Genomic DNA, 21,017 nt, shown 5'->3' with positions numbered 1-21,017 from the left:
GAGCTACGCTACCTCCCACCCAATGCTATACATTTGTATGTCTGTATATATTTATCTATGCATCATTCATGTATATGTAGTACTTATTTACAGAAAATTTTAAATAAAAACTTCAGTCCAGCAGATGCAAACAATATAGGCTTTAGTGAAAAAAATTTGGGATTTTTGGTTGAATAGGTTATTCTATAACTGAAAAATATATAAAATAAAAGAAAAAAGTTACCATCGGGATTGGCAGTAGAATTTGTACTATGGTCTTCCGACACAGCACTACTAGGCGACGCCAATCCTGAATTCGACGAGTGAGGAGCTGATGTAGAACTTGTAGATGTTAAGCCTAGACCAAGCTGTTCAGCAACTTCAGCATGATCCTGTTGATGAACGTAGTCGAATACACTTGAACCAGTCATTTCAACCTAAGTAACAGATAGTAACTCAGTCATTCGTTTTGTCATGAACAGTTCATGGTTTGAATATTTCAAGTCCAATCATTTCATCGGTTTTATAAATCAAAAAGTGTAAGCTGTATCTAAATAAAGATTAACAGAAAAAAAAAAGTGACAGATGCATGAACGTCAAAAACAGAAAAGTAAATAGCTAAGTGTCCCACTGTTATTTGACTGATCTTGTCAACATCACCACGTTGTTAAACGTTTGTCGTCATCAATAACTGGGTGTACGAGACAATGAACCTATTTCATGTTCTTGGGTGGGTCGGTTTGTTGTCGTTGAGGTACAGTAAGTCAACGGTTGTCTCTTTGGAATTTGGTGCATGTATTTTTTTTATGACACAAACACCCACTAAGAATGAACTTTACAAAAGTCATCATCAAAATGGATTTTTTAACTTATTATCATAGATTTCTAATGATTGGTCTGTAGCAATGGTTGCTATGGCAACGGTTACCATGACAACCGTTGCTATGGTGATAGTTGATCTTTAGCAATGGTTGCTATGTCATCGATTGCCCAATGAAACCGGCGGATAACAGCTAGTATATATAACAATGATTTACTTTTCCGAGTAACTATGAAAACATTTTTGAAAATAACGAAAACACGAATCCTGTTAAAGCTTGAGTCCCGATGCGTCGATTGTTTTCACATTTTAATTACAACATCTTTGCTTATTGGTCATAATTTTTTAACCACTTTCATAGACTATAATATTTCTTATTATTTTTTTAATAATGATTTAAATTTAACAAAATTACGGACGGGCTGTATTGTGTAAAGTATAAATTGAATTGTACCAGCATCGAAATAATAATCTTTAGCCTTACGATAATTTAATAGTGGGTTGAATTCACTACAATAAGCTATCGATTACTTATTTTTTTTTTCCAAACGAGTGATTGGTTGTTCACCATGGCCTTCTGGTTTATGGCAAAACTATTTCCTCACCTATCCTTGTAACAGCGTAACACTTTCTTCAGATTCTCAGACATTCTACTTGTCGATTCACCACCCTGTCTCATACTCGACAAGCTTCCCAGACTACCTCTGCCAGAGGCATTACGAATGGCGAACACGCCATCGTGCCAAGACTACGTGAGCAGCATACTACTACCCCTGTCACCTAGCTCTCCAGTTTGTGCTTACTTGGTTCCAGCCAACATGGCCGCCAACCTTTTCATTTTTCTCTTTCTCCACTTCCCTCTTGACCACAATTTCAATTTTTTCTCATGACTTCTTGTAGCTTTTATTTTTTCTGTTTTATTCGTATTCAACGCTAACTATTGTACTTTGCAATTATACTCCCTTCACTAATTATATTTTATCATGGTTATTATTAGTAAACTATGCAAGAGAATATTGACAAAATATTGATATTTATTATTTAATAATTTAGATTCCTTAAGACTTAACTATTCTACAAGAAGCATTTTTGCAGAAAAAAACTAAGAAAAAAAATTGGCTTACTCACTTGTGATAAACCTAGATATATAGATACAGTTTCAGAAATATACAAAAATCGTCCATCCGCAGCCACGGCCATTGCGAATCCATCCAGTGACTGAAAATTAAATAACAAATTTTAAAGGCACAGCTATTTTTCATAGAAAAAAATATTCGTTAGAAAAGAGCTTAAATCTTGTGAATTAATTTATCTAACATAAATATCTGTGAAAGACATTACTTATACTCCGAAATGGTACAAAAATTGTAAAAGAAAAATTTCATAGGAAGTTTTCACTTACTATGAAAAATCCTACGAAATGTCTTACTACGAATACTTTTGATAACAAGAGCTACACTACGTCATTATATTCTAATGGAAGATTACGAAAATCAACCCATGTAATTTTATGATATAAACTTTCAAAAATACGTACATGGAAAAAAAAAATTTGAAATAATGCAGTATAAGTAAGAAAGACGAACTCATTTTACTGACAATTGTGATTGTCAAAATTTCAAATGAGGTTTGAGTTTGATATGAGGTTTAGTTTAGTTGCAAAAGGTTTCTGAGTATAAAATGAGGGTCAGTAAACTTCATTATAGGCGAGATGAGATTCATTTTGCTCTTTTGAAGATGAAATGAGGGGCAAAACCCAAAAAATAGTGTGAAATGAGGGCTAAAATTTCGACTCGAGAACTTCCACCCCTTTGAAAAAAATTAATGTGAGATTGGATGGGAATTCATATAGGAAAGTATGAAATTATGTAAGAATTCATAGGAATTAATAAAGAAGTGTATGGGTTTATATAAGAATCCATGGTTTTCTGGATTTCTATGTAGAAACTTGGATATGTGTTTCATATTTTTAATATATCTCGGCGGAGTTTATTTTGAATATATGTTATTTCCATAAATGATTATACTTAGTTATGTTCACTCTCTTATATAATAATCGAATTATGGGTTCATTGGTCTCAGAATTTAAATTCATCTCTCATTAATATGATACCTTATTTACCCAAATATGAAAATTACAGGAAATGTCTTATTACCGGCGGTAGACTAAGAATTTAACGCTCGCAAGTTTTGCGAATGTCGGTATCTTTCGATCACAAACAACTTCGATGCTATCTTCTGACGCGTGCAGTCAATTTATTGTTATTCATATAACAATAGTAGAGTCATCTAACTCTTGAATTATCTGATATATATACTTTGAGTAAATATATTTACCTGCAGAATATGTGTCCCTTGGTGTTGTTCAAACATATCTTCAGCAAAGGGTGTCGATGATAATCTTGCTCTTTTAGTACCTAGAAAAAAAAAAATAGTTTTTTTTTTGTTATCAATACCTCAAGATACAAATATGATATTTGATGTTTCCAACAACTTAGGTGAATAGAATTAACAAAAAAAGTTATTTTATGAATCAACTAGTAGTTCATTCAGAAAGATAGTGTAAATTTACATCCCACCTTGGTTCGAGACAACTTTATCTATAGAAGAATCAAAACAAACGAGAGCCTGAGGTAGCTACCTGGGATTGAGCAGTTAAAAATTATAATTTTATTAGAAAAGGTAAACGAAAGATGTGCTCATCTCTATCGTCTGAATCCTTTCGCCCACAAAATATGGGCAACGAAGATTAGAAGGTTTTTGGAATACTATTTTTGGATTTCTAACAGAAATAATGAACGAAAGAAAATGAATCCATTTTTTTTTATTTCTCCTAAATTCAGTTCAGAATCTTTGTCTGGTCGTCTTTTATCGCTGCCATCAAGAGGTCTTCTTGATGACAGCACCCTGGAAATAACACTTCTGAAATTATAATTTTTAGTTCCTGTAATCCATTTTTAGAGTTACAAAAACCTCGAAAATTTTATTTCATTATTTTCTATTTGTCTTCTTTTGCCCTCTCGGTATCTAAATATGAATCAAACGAAACCCTTTTGTATCAAAAACATTTATGTAAACAAAGTAAACTTTCCAGTATTAAAAAAATTATTCCTTATTACTCAATTCGCCTCTCTCTTATTTTTCTCACGTTTTATTATCAGTTTTATTCGTAATGAAAGACTTAGAAGACTTAATCAAACTCACACAGTTCAGAGCCTGGTTAATCTGATAAACTCCATTGGGATAAGTTAAACTAAGTTCACATCTCCCTACACAATCTTGAACTGACCCTTACATTTTCCCGGCAGCTTTTCCTTACTCCCTTTCTGGCTCATTATTTTTTTCGTCTGGCCAAATAAGTTTATTCATATATGTCTAACGTATTCCTGGAATAATCCTGTTTAATCCTATCTTCAATATTTCACTAAATGTTCTGATGAACCTTTTGTTCCTTGATGGTCACCCAAAAAAATTCACCCTCTGTCGATAATTCTTCATAAGCACAAATTTCATGAAACTCATAAATATTTAAGTACACATATTTACTTATCGTCATAGACGAAAATATAGTTGCTAGTACACGGAGAAAAAATTATAGTAACTGTTCCTAGTACGTTTATGAAATATCATCCCATACCGTTATGGTAATGATTACTTGGGATTATGGGATATAGACCCATACTTTCTGGGAAAAGTTTCCATAAGTATGGGAACAATTCCTATCATTATGGTAACAATTTCCATATCGCATGTGAAAGAATCATGGTAATGATTACCATACTCATAGGAATTGTTCCCATAAGCAAATAGGAACTAATCCTATAACCACATCGTAATGGTTCCTAAGTGTATATGGGAATAAGCCCTATATTTTATGGTAACTGTTACTATAATATTATGGTAACCATTACCATAGATACATAGTAACGATTACCATAATTCCATAGGAACTATTCCGATACCATATGGGAATTATACCCATAATTATAGGAATGGTTATCATAATATATATGGGTGCCGTTCTTATAATCAACATTTCAAAAAAACCGGTTACTATGCAGTATGGGAACCATTCCCATAATATATTGTAACTGTTACCACAATTTTCTCTCCGTGTATACTACAAGTAATATTGCCGTAGGTGTGTGTGTAATAGTCAAGTGATCCTAAAAGTTCCATTCTATTATACAATGATCTGTATGAAAAAGGTCTTTCTTAAAGGTCTTCTTTTAAAGGTTGCTATTTTTGTTAAAATTTCCATTTTTACAAATCCAAAAGTACAATTAGAAACTTAAGTGGAACTAGAGACAAACGAATCACATAGGGCCTTATGTACACCATATATAGCCACATGGCCATACTTCTTGAGTGATACACACATAGTCATCTCCCTGCTTAAATAATCCGATAGATTCTTATAGCTGTGTGTATAAAGCCTAAACTTAAGAGGGATTTGCACTTCTTTCTCTATTACACTCAAACCCACGAACGATACTATCTTTGTTGTACTTGTACAGTAAATGGTAATTTTGGCCGAATTTTTTTCTTAAACAAACGAATATTACCAAAAAATTAAAGCGCATTTCACTAGATTAGACAGTAGCGCATCAATGTGCAGTCTGTGATTGTATGAATACTCTGAATTTAGAGATTTTGTTTTCGAAAAAAACTCAGCTGAAAATATCTGATGACCCCTGTGAAGTACAGCACTTCTCATAGAACTTATTCATTCTTATAAAATCTCTGTAGAAATTTGTGATAATCTATTGAATTCTATGAGATTTTCTAAACAGGTCTAAACCATAGTTTATTCTCGAAGTGATTATGCAACAATTCAAACGTATTTGTTTAGTTTATCAATTTGTCAGTTTATGACAATTAGTTTTACTCTATTTTTCACTTGAGATAATTGTCAGACCTAGAAATATATTACATGAGGCACGATAGAAATAAAAACAAGCATAGAAGGATAGTGTATTGGCTTTGAGACTAAAGTTATCCCTATGGGACATATACCAATATAACATTTCACTTGGATAAATAGAAACATTATAAGATGTGAAGCATCCCAGGCCTGAAGTAAGTATTATTTTTCCGATGGACGTAACTTGCAAGGGGGCTATTCGATACTATTAGCCATTTGATCATTCTTAGCAATACATCATTTTCGTAGCTGAAACTAACGGGTTCTTTTTTCATCAAGAAACTATAATTTTTTTTAAGATATTTGAAAAAAGTTTTATATTTCAAATAATTAATAAAAAAACCATTGTAAGTGTGCATGAATTATCAAGTGAAATTGACTAATTATCGCATATCCACACACACGCACACACACTAATTTCGAAGTGAAAACAGTTTCTCAAATTTTTCAAAAATCGTCGATTGTTACGATGAGAAATTCAAAAATTTAGTAGAAAACTACTCGGATGATGACACTTTTAGACTTAGGGACACTAGTTCATCATAAATTACTTATGTACACTCTAAAATTGACAATTCATCCGTTAATTGTGTACACACAGTGTAACATCCCGGTAAATACTGAAATCTCATATATCAATAGTGAAATGAAGCTTTTACATTATCCAATTATCGAACATCTTTAAATTGTATTGTCACAGTAGATTTTCAAAGAAATAATGTATACTGTGTGGAGAAGAGGTTAATTTGAACCTTGTAAATTTACATAACATAACATTGATTATTTTGGAATTAAATTGTCACTGAAATTTTCTTAAATTCCAACTGTCTAATAAACAGTGATTTTCGAGCAAATCTATATTTAACATAAGAAGATAAAAATTATTCTCAAGAGTTACCCTTCTAGCTTTGCTATCGTTAACTAACCAACAACTATGTTCAACACTGGTTTAACGTTCCCTTCATTCTCTGATCCTATTTAAACTTTTAACATTTTGTGTCATTTTTTTTCCTCCTTTGGTATTTTCGGTGAAAAAAAAGAAAGCGAAAAAGATAAATAATTTATCGAAGCAGTAAGAGTAACAAAGAAAATCAAATCATGTAAGAAAAAAACGATAAGAATGGGAAATTATAGGCAAAGGGGATGAAAGAAAATTTGCGATGAGTTCTTGAGTTGGGGTAGATTTAACTCAATTCTGTTAGTTTAGTTACATTGGTGGTCGGGTAATGCGAGAATTGTGTACAAGGGCTGAGCTGTGATTAGATTTACATATGAGTAGAGACGAAACAAGAAAAAATTTGCCCCTCTAAGCCTTTTTACATGCGCACTTCAAGCTCGTAATCATCGACAAATATTGACCCAACCATCAATCTATGAGAATTTTTTTACTGAGATGATGCATACGTATGTGTAACACAGCGGGTACTAATGAAACCTACTCGTTCAAATTTTGACGTCAGCCATGTAAAAAATATTATTTTTTAATTGTATGTACCACAGTTGGCGTGCAAATAATGTCGAAGTAAGAGTATAGTCAGAAACATCGCTTATAACCAGATTGTACTATAACTTATTAAGTCGTTTTTGAAAAAACATGGTTCGTTCGAAAAAGGTGTATTTATTGACTAATTTACCGACGACTTTAAGCATCGTTGATAGAATTGTTTTTCTTCCATACATTTCAAGACGATTAGAGTGTTTCAATAAGCTAGTTCTATTTTTTTTTTTTTGTCGATTTAGGTTATCACATACCAGTGATGAAAATATGAAAAACAATGAAAACAGACCCTCGGAAGAGAAAGCTCCCCCTAGTGTCTATTTGATGGGACACCAATGTAAACTAGTCTGAAGTCGAAAGGGTGGAATTCTATTGAATACCACAGTCAACCCCTTTTAGTCTATTTGAATTTAATTAGTTTATATCTTTTGTGTCGAATATTTCTGTTCCATATGCATGCAAAAATTATGTCAATTCAGATCATTTACATTTAAGGGTCATAAAAAAATAGTTTACCATTAGTTATCTAATACTTCAATAATGTCTAATAATCATCATTGAGTTACTGTATTTTAGATAATATGTGTGTTGCAGATTTCTGATCTTATGAAAAAACTCGAAATCGTGTTCAAGTGGAGTTTTGTGAACATGGTTCAATTCATGGTTTAAAAATTTTATTTTCGTCAGTTACTGTGTTTTAAAATTGGGCAGCCGACATATCCGAATTGTCTAATGAACCCATCACAGTTCAGATGTTAAAAGTATTCTTCCATCTCAATATCTTCTGAAAAGAGTGACAAGTCAATTTCGGATGTTATCAGTTGGATTATTGTCGAAAAATTCTCAATTACTATGTATCTTAGATCACTGTTGGTCATCTAACATGTATGAATATCATGAATCACCATCAATGGACAGTAAGTTTTTTTCCTTCTAAAGTTGACCTCTTACTCTCGTATGATATTAAACCGGTCGGAAACAAGTGGACGCGTCGACCCTACCAACTTTTATCTACACAGCATATCCAAAAATACAATATATTCTGCTTTAATATGCTAACAACTATCTTGTTATTTTGTTATCTCTCACAGAAGAAAAACATAAAAATGACATGAATTAGCAATGTTTTGATAATTAAATTACACAATATTTCGAGCCAACTATAGCGCTCTTATAGAAGCCGAGCTTAAAGAGCTTGAAGTTACAATACATGGAAAAGCATTTTCGTGCTGAAATTCGTTATTTAAAAGAAAAAATGTTTCAATCAATTGATTGCATCATAATATATAATCCTAATGATGAAAAATTATGAATCATAGCTAACATGACAAAAATTGAAATTTTATAAATCATATATCTGCTTATGATTGAATTTGATAGATTCATTAGAATTTCAATGAAATTTACTTTGCAAACTTTTTCTGAAGTTAATCGGTTGAAAAGCAACATCTCTTTTTTCGGATTTCTCCCTATAGTAATACTCTGTTGTAGACACATGTCAACTATTGCATGAGCGATTCGTATTACTTAAGACACTCATTACTTTATCAACTTAGTTCTTTTTTTTATCCCGAAAACAACCAGTACTTGTCATCATAATCATCATAATAACCTGTTGACAATATTTTATCAAACTTGAATGCATTATTCCCAATGTTGAATGCAAAAAACAAAATAGACTAAAAAAACTGAATAACAATAACAGAAATCGAGGTTAACCCACTATTACGGAAAAAAACGAATGAACACTATTGGAAATTCATTAGTGTCGATAAGTGTTTGATTAGTGATCATTATTGACCGTTAGTATTCTGATTAGTGAATCTCACAAAACTATTGAATGTAATCAGTGTTAATTAGTACTTCGACAAATGAATCTTGCATCACTATTGGAAGTGGTTAGTTTTGAATAAGGTTTTATTAGCGTTTATTAGTGCTCTGGCTAATGAATCTCGCGATACTATTTTGGAAGTGATTAGTGTTAAATAGTGTTTTATTAGTGTTCATTAGTAATCTGAATGGTCGGTACTATACTTTACTGTCAAATTCAAATTAATACCACTAAAGGCACCAATGACACTAAACTGTCAAACTGACACTAAACTATAAAAATTTTTCTAGGTTTTCTCTAGGATTTATCTAGGATTTGTCTAGGATTTTCAGAGAGATAAATTTTTCTAAGTTTTCTCTAGGATTTCTCTAGGATTTGTCTGGGATTTGTATAGAATTTTCAGAGACATAAATTTTTCTAAGTTTTCTCTAGGATTTCTTTAGGATTTCTCTAGGATTTCTCTAGGATTTGTCTAGGATTTTCAGAGACATAAATTTTTCTAAGTTTTCTCTAGGATTTCTCTAGGATTTGTCTGGGATTTGTATAGGATTTTCAGAGACATAAATTTTTCTAAGTTTTCTCTAGGATTTCTCTAGGATTTGTCTGGGATTTGTATAGGATTTTCAGAGACATAAATTTTTCTAAGTTTTCTCTAGGATTTCTCTAGGATTTGTCTAGGATTTTCAGAGACATAAATTTTTCTAAGTTTTCTCTAGGATTTGTCTAGGATTTGTCTGGGATTTGTATAGGATTTTCAGAGACATAAATTTTTCTAAGTTTTCTCTAGGATTTCTCTAGGATTTGTCTGGGATTTGTATAGGATTTTCAGAGACATAAATTTTTCTAAGTTTTCTCTAGGATTTGTCTAGGATTTGTCTGGGATTTGTATAGGATTTTCAGAGACATAAATTTTTCTAAGTTTTCTCTAGGATTTCTTTAAGATTTCTCTAGGATTTCTCTAGGATTTGTCTAGGATTTGTCTAGGATTTTCAGAGAGATAAATTTTTCTAAGTTTTCTCTAGGATTTCTTTAGGATTTCTCTAGGATTTCTCTAGGATTTGTCTAGGATTTTCAGAGACATAAATTTTTTTAAGTTTTCTCTAGGATTTGTATAGGATTTGTCTAACATTTGTCTAGGATTTTCAGAGAGATAAATTTTTCTAAGTTTTCTCTAGGATTTCTTTAGGATTTCTCTAGGATTTCTCTAGGATTTGTCTAGGATTTTCAGAGAAATGAATTTTTTTAATGAATTAAAAATCGTAAGATGGACGGTGGAGTAAAAGGTCCTTCATTATATAATGTAATGTAAATAGTCATTATACCAAAAATTACATTTATCATTAGAAAATTATTATTATTAGTAAAATAATAATAATAATAACAATTAATTTAAAAAAAAAATATGCATTTTATCCACGAAATATTTTCTTTATTCAAAGAATTGTCGATTTACTTGAGTTCGCAAATATTTTTTCTCGTGCATAATAGAATAGTCTGTTTGTGAATACGTTTTCAAATAATTATATCACTTACTTTTAACAATTTTGTTAGGTTGAGGTGCATCTCTGTTCCAAGGTGGCTCTCCATGCATTGAGAATTCTCTTAATTTAAGATAAGAAATGGTCAGCCTTATGATAGAAGCTTTGTCCAATTGTGAAGTAATCGCAGCTGGCAGAGGGAGCATTTTTGCTAATTCATAAAATTCGAAGTTTTCTTTTCCGCGCCTTGATCGAGCTGCATCTCGACTTTTTTCTTTTCGCATCTCCAACAAACTGCAATCAGAGACTATTTTTAGTAACATTACAATTTTATAATCATTTACGATATGATACTATTGAATAATTATATTTCGCATATTACGCACCAAGAGCGAAAAGTAGGGATATTGCGACCCGCGCAATATTGTCATCTAAGCCAAAAGTGAGAATAACAAAAACGCGGGTCGCGATGTCTAACAATCTTCCCACTGAGCGTAAGGAATTTTTCGTACAATAATAGAAATGGAATTTAAAATTTGAGGTTAGTGAAAAAGTAGAAAATCATTTTTTTTTTTTTTTTTTTTTTTTTTTTTTTTCATTACTTTTCAGTAGATTTTTTGAAAATTATAAAGAAACAATAGGGGTCCCGACTTATAGAATTAGTTGCCGTAATGTCTTAAGAGGATCATTACTAAATTTCAATGAATTATAATATACTGTAAGACACATGAATATGTAAAACTAAAAATTATACAATATTAAGTTCCTATCCTTATTGTTCGTGTATTCATTGTGTCTGAAAATATTTTATTAATTATTGTCTTAGAGAAGTAATTTTTAATATTCACTTTCAATCAGAAAATTATCAACAAACGACTTCAGGAAGATATTTTTATAAGATTTAGTAATTGCATGCTACCCATCATGGGTGAAAAGTAGGACATTCCAACACTCGTATGTAATTGCGTACTCGAGCTGAAGGCGAAGGTGGCAAATATCTGAATTTAGACGATCCACCTTTTTCTGTGTGTATCCCCAGGAAAAAAATGACATATGATTAGATATAATCATACATAATTATATGCTTCTATATATAAAATTCATATTTATATATTCGTAGAAAATTATATTAGTCGATATATATTACGACTGACTGCCAGTTCTAGCCTGGCAAGTGTCAGGAAGAAAATACATAAAATAGTAAAAAAAAATTCATGATTATCGTCGAAAATTTTCCACTGAGAGTTGGAATTGAAAATTAGAAAATATTATTTATTTTAGACTCAAAATTTCGTATTAAATTTGAAATAAAAGATATGCGTATACATAACTATTAAATCGAATCTAAAATTAAATTTTTGAGGGCAATGTTACAGAAAGTGGTGCATGAAATCTGCAGAAAGAAACTTTAAGTTCTTGCAGTCATTTTGACGTCAAATTCTAGTCATCGATTTGCAGTTAAGTCGACTATAAAAAAATATAGTTGAAGAAAATTAAATTAAAGCCCATTGAAATGGTCGATTGATGTTGACATACAGTTATTTGAGCAAAAAAAAATTTTTCTACAATATATATATATATATATATATATATATATATATATATATATATTTATTTTCATAATATTATTTATCAAAAGAAAGTAAATTTTTCTGTTGGTCTAAAGATAAAAAGAAAGAAAATGCACTTATAGATGGCAGAGGTGTAGTAGTGTAAACCGATCAAGCCGTGTTAATGTTAATCGAAGGAGTCCGTGAACCCGTAGTAACCTTATCATACTCCTACTGAATTATTGATGTCCATCACTTTCGTCCAAGTTCTCTACTTTTTTCGCACCATCTAATATTTCTATCCCTTTTCTATACAAGCTTATTGTATATTTTACCGTACACATACCAACACATAGTTGTCAAGGGGCACCTGGTTTTACTCAGAAATCCCCATGGGAATGTACCTACAAAAAGAACTATTGGCCTTTTGCCCAATTTCAACCAATTTCATCGAAAGTTCCGCTTAATTTTATTTTCACACGTTTGCGGACGCCAAGAGACTTATTCTGGCTGCCCTAGTAGACTGCCGAGGGATCAGCTTTTCTACGTAAGCTCTTTTATCTTTACAATCAGCATTGAGAATACTGAATTTTTATAGCTTCCAACAACTTTCAAATAATGCAATAAAAATAACGCTATTTTATTTTTCTTTAACAATTACAAAAGTTAACTGCGCAGTGAAAACGAGTCTCGAAAATCCAGTATTCAATATATTTTAGAACACAATACTAATAATCGATAAATGCATTATTTTTATTACTTATTACCAAAAGTATAGCAAAGATCCAAAAACAGTAATTAATACTTTATTTGAAAAATCGTTACACCATTACTTTCATAACTATCCAGTCTTATCCTTGTTTAGAAAATCTCATAGAATCCAATAGATTCTCATAAATTAAAGATTAGCAGAGATACCGTTCAAAAATGTATTCTACAAGTTTAAATCTTCCTTCAAAGAAGACATCGGACTGATGAAATAAGGACTGAAGTCGCACGCGGGAGATCTGGGTTCGAATCTCGGTTAAGTCGTTATTTTTAAATATTAAAATTCACTTCACTAATATACATTCCATACATGGGGTCATTTTCTCTATTGGATTAGGCTCGGCGAGAATATTATTTTTTATAACAACATATTTTTTTAGTGGAACGAATAAAATTCCAACACGACCATGGATAATTTAGTCCACTTGTTACGTTATCTTCTGTGACAGATCAACCTTTATTATAATGTCTATTTATCGATTACAAAATGATTCCTAGAATGCAAACGATTCATACACTGTCTGCGTGGCCAAAAAAAAGTAAAGTAAAATTAGATGTCATATAGTCATCATACTTTCAATGATTACGATCATATCTATTGCTTATTTTAGGCCAACGTCGGAACTGTAGAGACATTTAGGACAAGTGTGCGCTGTAAGTGTGCGCAAATCCATTCATTTCGGGCTGAAATGCATAGATTTGCGCGCACTTACCCACAGCGCATACTTGTCCTACATGAATATGTTACTTATTATATTAAAACTTTACAAAAAGTGTACCCTGTTAAAAAAAAGCGTCAGTTGAAAAAAGCTGTGATTTTTTTATTCCAAGGTTAAAATTCAAAATTTAAACCAAACTTGTAAAATAAACAAGTTTAAAAAACAAAGTTAGGTATTAAAAATCTATTTTCTGTGACTTCTCTCTGTATAAAAGGGTTCAATGACACTCTTGAGTCCTTTAAAATCTAGAAGTTGCTCTTTGTAACTTTGAAAGCTGTCATTATTCCACTGGGACAAAGAACACAACCAAAGTCGCAGTTGGAAAATATAAAATGATAGAAAAAGATGAAAATAATGTATTCAGTAAAATTACTTGAGACACGAAAGAATCATGTTCTTTGAGAAACTCTTTATGTATAAAAACACCATAATAATATTTACCCCTAATTCTTAATATTCCCTAGTGTCGAAAGCGACGGGTTATCCTCTAAAACAGAAAACATCTTCTGACTTTAAAAACGTTTAAAGCTCCCTACAGAGAAAACCAAAGAACAGCCATTATACAGTTATTAAGCGTAACTAAACATCACCATAACAAGCCATTCTCATTTCAATCTCAGTTAATTCAAACAATGTACCTAATAACCATAAACTTTGATCGCTCTTGATCATGACCAATTCTTTAGTCATCGGAATTTAACTGTATGCTATCTCTTGATCATTCTGCAAATACTTCTTTTTTATTGAGCTATAAACATTTACATACACGAATGATTAATTAAGAACCCGCAGCTATGGAAAGTATGGGGGTGATCTCTCATTGGTGGGATTGGAGTAAGCATATGCATTAAATTGACCAGTTGAAAGTATAGAACTATAGAAGTATGCAAATTTGAAACGTGAAGGCGGAGTCGCGAGTTGCATTCACATCTCTATGGACAGCCGACATAATCGGATAGCAGTTTAATGTATAGCATTGAAGCGTTTATGTTTTCTGCTACCATTACCATATGTTTGTGGCGTTGTGGTCAACCAGGTATCACAATAAATGATAATCATCCCGGGTCCAAAAATTTGGTGTTTTCCGGTATGAAAAAACAATATATGGTTAAAATATATAAAATCGTATAGGTTTGCAACAAAAAAATATATGATATATTATATTGTATATTATAAAAAATCATATAGAGATTTTCGCCGATTTGATATAATATTATATACATTAGTAAATATATGTATTTCATATATGTAACTTATATGGTTTTTATATTAAGCCATATATACATTTACATTTACCTTATAATATATTGCATTGATATATTTCCTTTTATATTCAAAAAATATAAAATTTTTATATGAATTGAAATATATGGTAGCATATAATTTATATTATATATGGCACCATATATTTTCTTTGTTATATTTACGCATATATTTTATTCGGTGTATGTATATGTATATGGGTATATTATATATTCGCTTCAAATTAACTAATTTTGATAATTTTATCTGCAATTTAAAGAGTATATTAAAATTTAGATCTAATTTGATTGGAGTTGGTCTTACGAATAAGAAACTTTTTTTTTCCATACACAATATAAATATATGTTTTTATATATGATCAGAATATATTTTTCGTATATGATAGAAATATATATTTTTATGTATGATAAAAATATAGTTTTTGTATATGACAAGAATATATATTTTCATATATGATGAAAATATATTTTTTGTATATGATTGACATATATATTTTATATATGCTAAACATATACGGACTCGTATACGATGCGTATTATATTTTTTAATAAAAAAAAAAATATATCAGAAAATATAGTTAAATTCGCCACATATATTTTCTGATATTTATCATATATTTTTAGCATATATGTTATTTTCATACGGGTTGAATCAAGTTAATATTAACTTATTTCGATTTAATTTTCCTTTATATTTGTATCTAATTAACATAATTCATAACTTTTTCAAAATTCGACCGATGACTTGTGGCTCGAATCCTGTATATTTTATTCAAAAACACATTGGGCTTTTGTTTTAATTCTTGTTTTACTTTGGATTCTATCTGATGGCATGAGTGTTTTAACGAACGTAAACGATAACTAAACTACTTTATTAATTTAAACTATAATAATTAAGATAAGACTAAGCCAAATTATCAAAAGTAGTTTTTGTCTTAATTTTGTGGGTAAATTGACAATCCAGTATAGAATGTGCATGAGCACAGGGGAAGAAAATTATGTCGAAACTGGAGCCATAACATTAGGAGCATTGTATTGTAGTGTAAGGATATGACTCTCTTGAGAGTACTGAAGTAGGGTTAGGGGAGTAAAGACAGCAGAAAAGCAAGGTTTAGCTCTCTCTTTCTCTCTCTAATATTACACATCGAGATGACAATACTGAAGCATTTTGACATCAGAACTAAGACTAGTCGAAATGAATGGAAGAGTAAAAAGCTTGAGAATCCAAAATCGAAAAAAAAACTAATAATAAAGATGACTAAATAGTGAGAACAGAATACACTCGCATGCACGGATCATCGTAATTGATTACGAATTTTGAGTTTTATTTGGGCGAATATCGAGCAACTTAAGCGTGTTCGCACTCGAAGTATGCAAAATTGTGGTCAGGTGAAGGCAGTACGGAAATACATTCGGTATTATTCTGCATTTGCAATTACCCCACTTTTCCTTAAGTTTCAATGAATCCTTTCACTTGTAACAAAAAGATTTTGATCGGATAATTTTATTCATAAGATATTAGAAGAAAAAATTACTTTTGCCATATAGCATAACTTGAAAAAAAATCCAGCTAAAAGAGCTCTTTGACTTAATATCTCAATTTGTAATTAACATTAATATAAAGTATTACATCACTGTTATATACTCTCTTGAAACAAATTCATGGAAAATCGCGATTTGCAGTAAAAAGTATACGGCGACCACTTCCAATCAGTTGTAGATATCTCATTTCAAATTAGTAGATGTAAACTATATACTGTATAGTCGAATCGTGTTATGAACTCGGAAAAAGTAGTATAAAGGAATGTAATTCTACGTTTTGCCATTCCTTCACTCTCACTCAGCGATCGGGATGATTAAGTTACGTTTCTCTTGCTTTTTACATGAGTATACGTGAATAGTTCGTTGATTTAAGCTTTTAGTAATTTCTTTAAACAAAGTGTAAAATCGCATAGTAGTTCAAAACGCATAAACTACAGATACGTAAATTTGTATAGAAATGACACTGACGAAAATAGACTGAAAAAATGTATACCTATCAAATAAGTTAAGTTGGAATGAATAGGGTGTCCGGGTATGTCTCAAGGGAGCTCTGTTCTAGTAAGTCGATAATAGGAATGGTGATGTGTAAGTAGTATAAGGACATTGGACAGCAGTGCAGATGAATACGTCACGCTACAGTAGTAAACCTGATGCGATCATAGGATCACTTACGCTGACAGAGCAACCCTGGGAGCCGTCATCACCTTCTTTTAGCACTTTTTCCCTCCTTTACTCATTTCTTACATTTTTATCTGCCCATATACCTTTTTACTTCATTGCTAACCAAATTCTCAATAATTTCGTCTATATATATTAGGGTGACCTAAAAAAACTACTATTTTTTGTTTTCGAGTCTCATATGTAACTTTTCGAATGATATTTAAGGAATATAACCTTAATAATACGTTTCAAAATAAAAAATACTCTTCTCTTAAATTTGAAATAGGGAAAATAGTGACTATTCACTATTTAGTAGTGATAAGTATGTCACTAATTCAAATAGTGGTATACTTTTCACTGGCACTGATTTTCACTAATTCGTTTTTAGAGAGTAGGTATCAGTCAGGAATTCCAAAAGCGCACCTAACCTAGACTATATCACAGATCGTCCTAATAACAATACCTAAATTTGAAATTTTGTTGGCATGTCGTGTTTCTGTTTTCCATGAGGACGAAACAAGGTTCAAATTAGGATTGCCGTATTTCGGAAAGCCTCTTTCAGCCCGAATTGGTCTTCCATGCCGTACTAAAGTTTTTGATCAAACAGCTCTAAAAATCTTTTGAAATGTTTCGTCACCAAAAGCCAATAAAAAATCGTGTCTTCATATTATCTAAACTATTCTCTTAAAGTGAATCAATGAATATTTGCTGCGAATCAGGCCCGAGTATCACTGATTCAATTAGTGCTATACTTGGAACTATTTGCGCAGTAAACATTCACTGATTAGAGTACTTTTCACTGATTCATTTTAAAAGGGTAATATTTTAGGTAAAAGTTAGTTTTATTTTGTCAACTGGCAAGGCAGAACAAGATATTTAGATGATGATAACAAAAGCTAACCAGCATCGAGGTAGGATATTATTTAGGAAGGTGACCGCTAGAGATATATGACTGCAATACTGAATAGTTATAGATTTTTTTGTTTTATTCACTATGATGCGCTGATCATGTCTATTAGGAGTCTGTTGACGCAGAACAAGTCTTATTTTGATTTTAGTATCATAATTAAAATATTCTTATTAAAACTTATTTACAAGTTGAGTAATTTTGTATAAAATAAGATACAGTCTCTTATAGACATGTTTTAGGAATGAAAAACGAAATTACTTTTGACTGGCAATAATTTCGTTATACCCATATAGTTTTTATTTTGGCCGGGTCAAAAAATTTCATTTTTCAGCAAATTGTTATATCGTGGGCACGAAAACGACGAGCAAATTTGTTATCAATAAGATCTCTGAGCTGAGAAACAGCAGGAAGTTTTGAGGGTGGGAAGGGTCAACGTCACAGATTTTTTTTTTTTTCAATTTTTCTTATTTTCTAGATTAATCTAAGACGATTAAAAATATAAGATAAACAACATGCCCTGGCTCGAGGAGAGGACCCTGATTCTGTTTGTACGGGACACAGAGGTCCGCCGGTACGAACCAAGAGTGGGTGAATGCGGGGTTGATGTTGAGGGTACCAGTTGGGCTCTGATGTGGTGTACCAACTCCGACCCCTACTGAACTTTGTCGCTGAAAGCCTCCATAGTCCATGGCAACCTGATATGGCAACATTTTTCTACAGTACTAATTCACTCACTAATTTTTTACTATTATTGCACTTAATTTGTTCAAACATTTCGCGTAATTGGTTCATGTAGAGCGTAGCCATATCGAAAACTATTTCTTCGATACATTGTGTTGCTCAGTCACTAAATTGGTTTAGTAAATTTGAATTCAACAATAATTTCAAAGCTTTCTAGTATAAACTTTTCTGAATGCCCTTTTTTTAAATCACTTGTTTGTCTAATAACCATTAATTTAAATATGAAAATTTAAACATATCTATTAACTCAAAACTTATAAATTTTCCAAACTCGGTCAATTATATAATCTATGGTTTTATTTACCGACATTAAATTAAGAGAACATGTTTATAAAAAAAACAGTGACACTTTTCACTACACAGATAGGAGCTGATATCCGACCTGGTGTGGTAAGTAAGGCTGACTAAAGAATAAAACTGTATTCGGTTTCTTCTAACCAGCATTTTCGAGTGGGGACACAGGAGTAACTGAGTGAGGTAGATTGAGATGTAAAAGCGAGACAGAGCAACTGGTTTTGAGCACGCGCGGGTGATACAAGGCGTGTCTCGTTATGCACATCATGTGACGCCTCCCATATTAACTGGCGAATCCGAATTGAGGCTTCAAGTCGAAAACAATAATCATTGGTCTCTAGGGTAGTTGGGTTGCTGAATGTAAACTTGGATCTACCAACCGTATTTTATAGATAGGTCAAGAACACACGACAGTTTGTCAACATGTGACGCCTATCTTCAAATAGAGCTACAGTACTGAAGATGAGATAAATAAATTCGAACTTACCGTAGTTATTCAAAGTGCAATTCAGTTAAAATATAAGAGGATTATATATAACATGATAAATATCGATTTCCGTTATTTATTTTTTTTACCTGCACTGAAAAATAGAGTTCCGTTATCATTACAAGAAATGGAATAAAGAAATGTCATGTAATTGCAATAAAATCAGATTACTAATGGTAACAATACAGGTTTGTTCAAATAACAAATAGAGTTCACTTGCCATTACAAAGAGGACTTGTCAGATTAGCAAAATATAGTTCTTGTGATAAACGATATTTTGTTATCAAAATAAAAGATATGTTTTTCATATACGTAATTGAGTAGATTGCTATAGAATATGTTCATCATAATTTTACAACAAACTGATATTTGTTACTCGCAAAATGGGTATTTACGTAATTTACCCGCGAAATGATGATTTGTCGCCAGTCGCAATGTTGCGACATGAGCCTAACGTTCGTGGCGCGTGTTTACAAAAACGAGTGTCAAATTTGACGTGCGTTGAATTACACCGTTTTTGTAAAGAAGCGCCACTAATCTTAGGAACATGTCACAAAATCCTGAGTGCCTGAGCACCAGTTTGTAGCCAATTTGCATACACTATTTTTTGTTACTATTGCTCAAAAACTTTAACAAACCTCTCCTAAAAACAACCTATATAAAACCTATAAATGTCAGTTATGGGAGAAAATAACATGTTGGGTCGTTAAATAGGCGTAAAAATTGAAATTAGAAATATTCATCAGAGCGCACTATAAAAGCTTGTTTACTTCTATTTATTCAACACTATTTTCAAAACCCGGATAGAAAATTGTTCGTTTTTTTATCAGGCCCGAAATGAGCATGCTGAATTTCGAGTTTGCGCCAAATAGGGCAATAAGCATAAGGCTCGTATCACAAAAATAACGCACACCCCTGCCTAATAAGAAAAACGTAATTCTCGGCTAACATTCGGAAACTGCTCTTACATAGAAACTGCAACCTATCCTTGAAAATTGGCCATAGAGTGTTATTCCGAAAATCGCTCTGAAAACATTTTTCTTTTTGAAAATTCTTAGCAATTTAGTACAGTGGATATTGTTAAGTTGCTAAATTTATTGATAATTTTAAATCTTGATCCGTAAAATGAAGAAATTTCTCTATTAAAGGGAGCTAACTGTCGCGTGACTTTTGTATAGTAGGCTTGATTGGCCACAAAGATAAAGGACTTTGCTATGAAAAGGGGATTAAAAAGGAAAAGAGAAAAGTAGATATAGAATTGAATAGGTACCCATTGGTAAAGGGAAAAACTCACTAAACGTACACGATAGTAAACGGCGTCTAATCAACTGCAAAACATTCTTTCTTTTTCTGTTCTGCATTGATTTTCTCTTTCTATCTTCCACGATCGAAATCCCTTTCACCCGAATTTCAGGACAAGCAAAATTTTGCAACCCCATTGTCAAAGTTCTGTAAGATAGTCACAAACTCACAAAATGCCCCTCTGTGTACACTAAATTGACTATTTTGATCGCTCATGTCACGTGGAATGAAAATACATACAAATGTTAATAG

General features: G+C 31.7%; 1 protein-coding gene across 2 annotated transcripts in view; it reads right to left on the bottom strand.

Annotated features, from left to right (window-relative positions):
• The window catches only part of LOC103570236 (protein trachealess), a 53,850-nt gene that overhangs the window by 9,842 nt on the left and 22,991 nt on the right, over positions 1-21,017 (bottom strand). Inside the window, exons 1-5 of one of the 2 annotated variants that reach the window (XM_053738607.1) lie at positions 18,458-19,085; positions 10,586-10,824; positions 3,137-3,216; positions 1,928-2,017; positions 224-416 (exon numbers count right to left, since the gene is read on the bottom strand). In XM_053738607.1, coding sequence (XP_053594582.1) covers positions 224-416; positions 1,928-2,017; positions 3,137-3,216; positions 10,586-10,824; positions 18,458-18,651 — 796 coding nt within the window. In that variant the 5' untranslated portion in view covers positions 18,652-19,085. Of the gene's footprint in view, positions 1-223; positions 417-1,927; positions 2,018-3,136; positions 3,217-10,585; positions 10,825-18,457; positions 19,086-21,017 lie in introns of those variants that run through there. The other variant, XM_053738608.1, reaches the window with a different exon arrangement.

The sequence above is a fragment of the Microplitis demolitor genome, chromosome 4 (genome assembly GCF_026212275.2).
Source record: "Microplitis demolitor isolate Queensland-Clemson2020A chromosome 4, iyMicDemo2.1a, whole genome shotgun sequence".
NCBI lineage: Eukaryota > Metazoa > Arthropoda > Insecta > Hymenoptera > Braconidae > Microplitis > Microplitis demolitor.
Note: the sequence above shows the minus strand (reverse complement) of the source record. Positions and strands in the feature narration are given on the sequence as shown.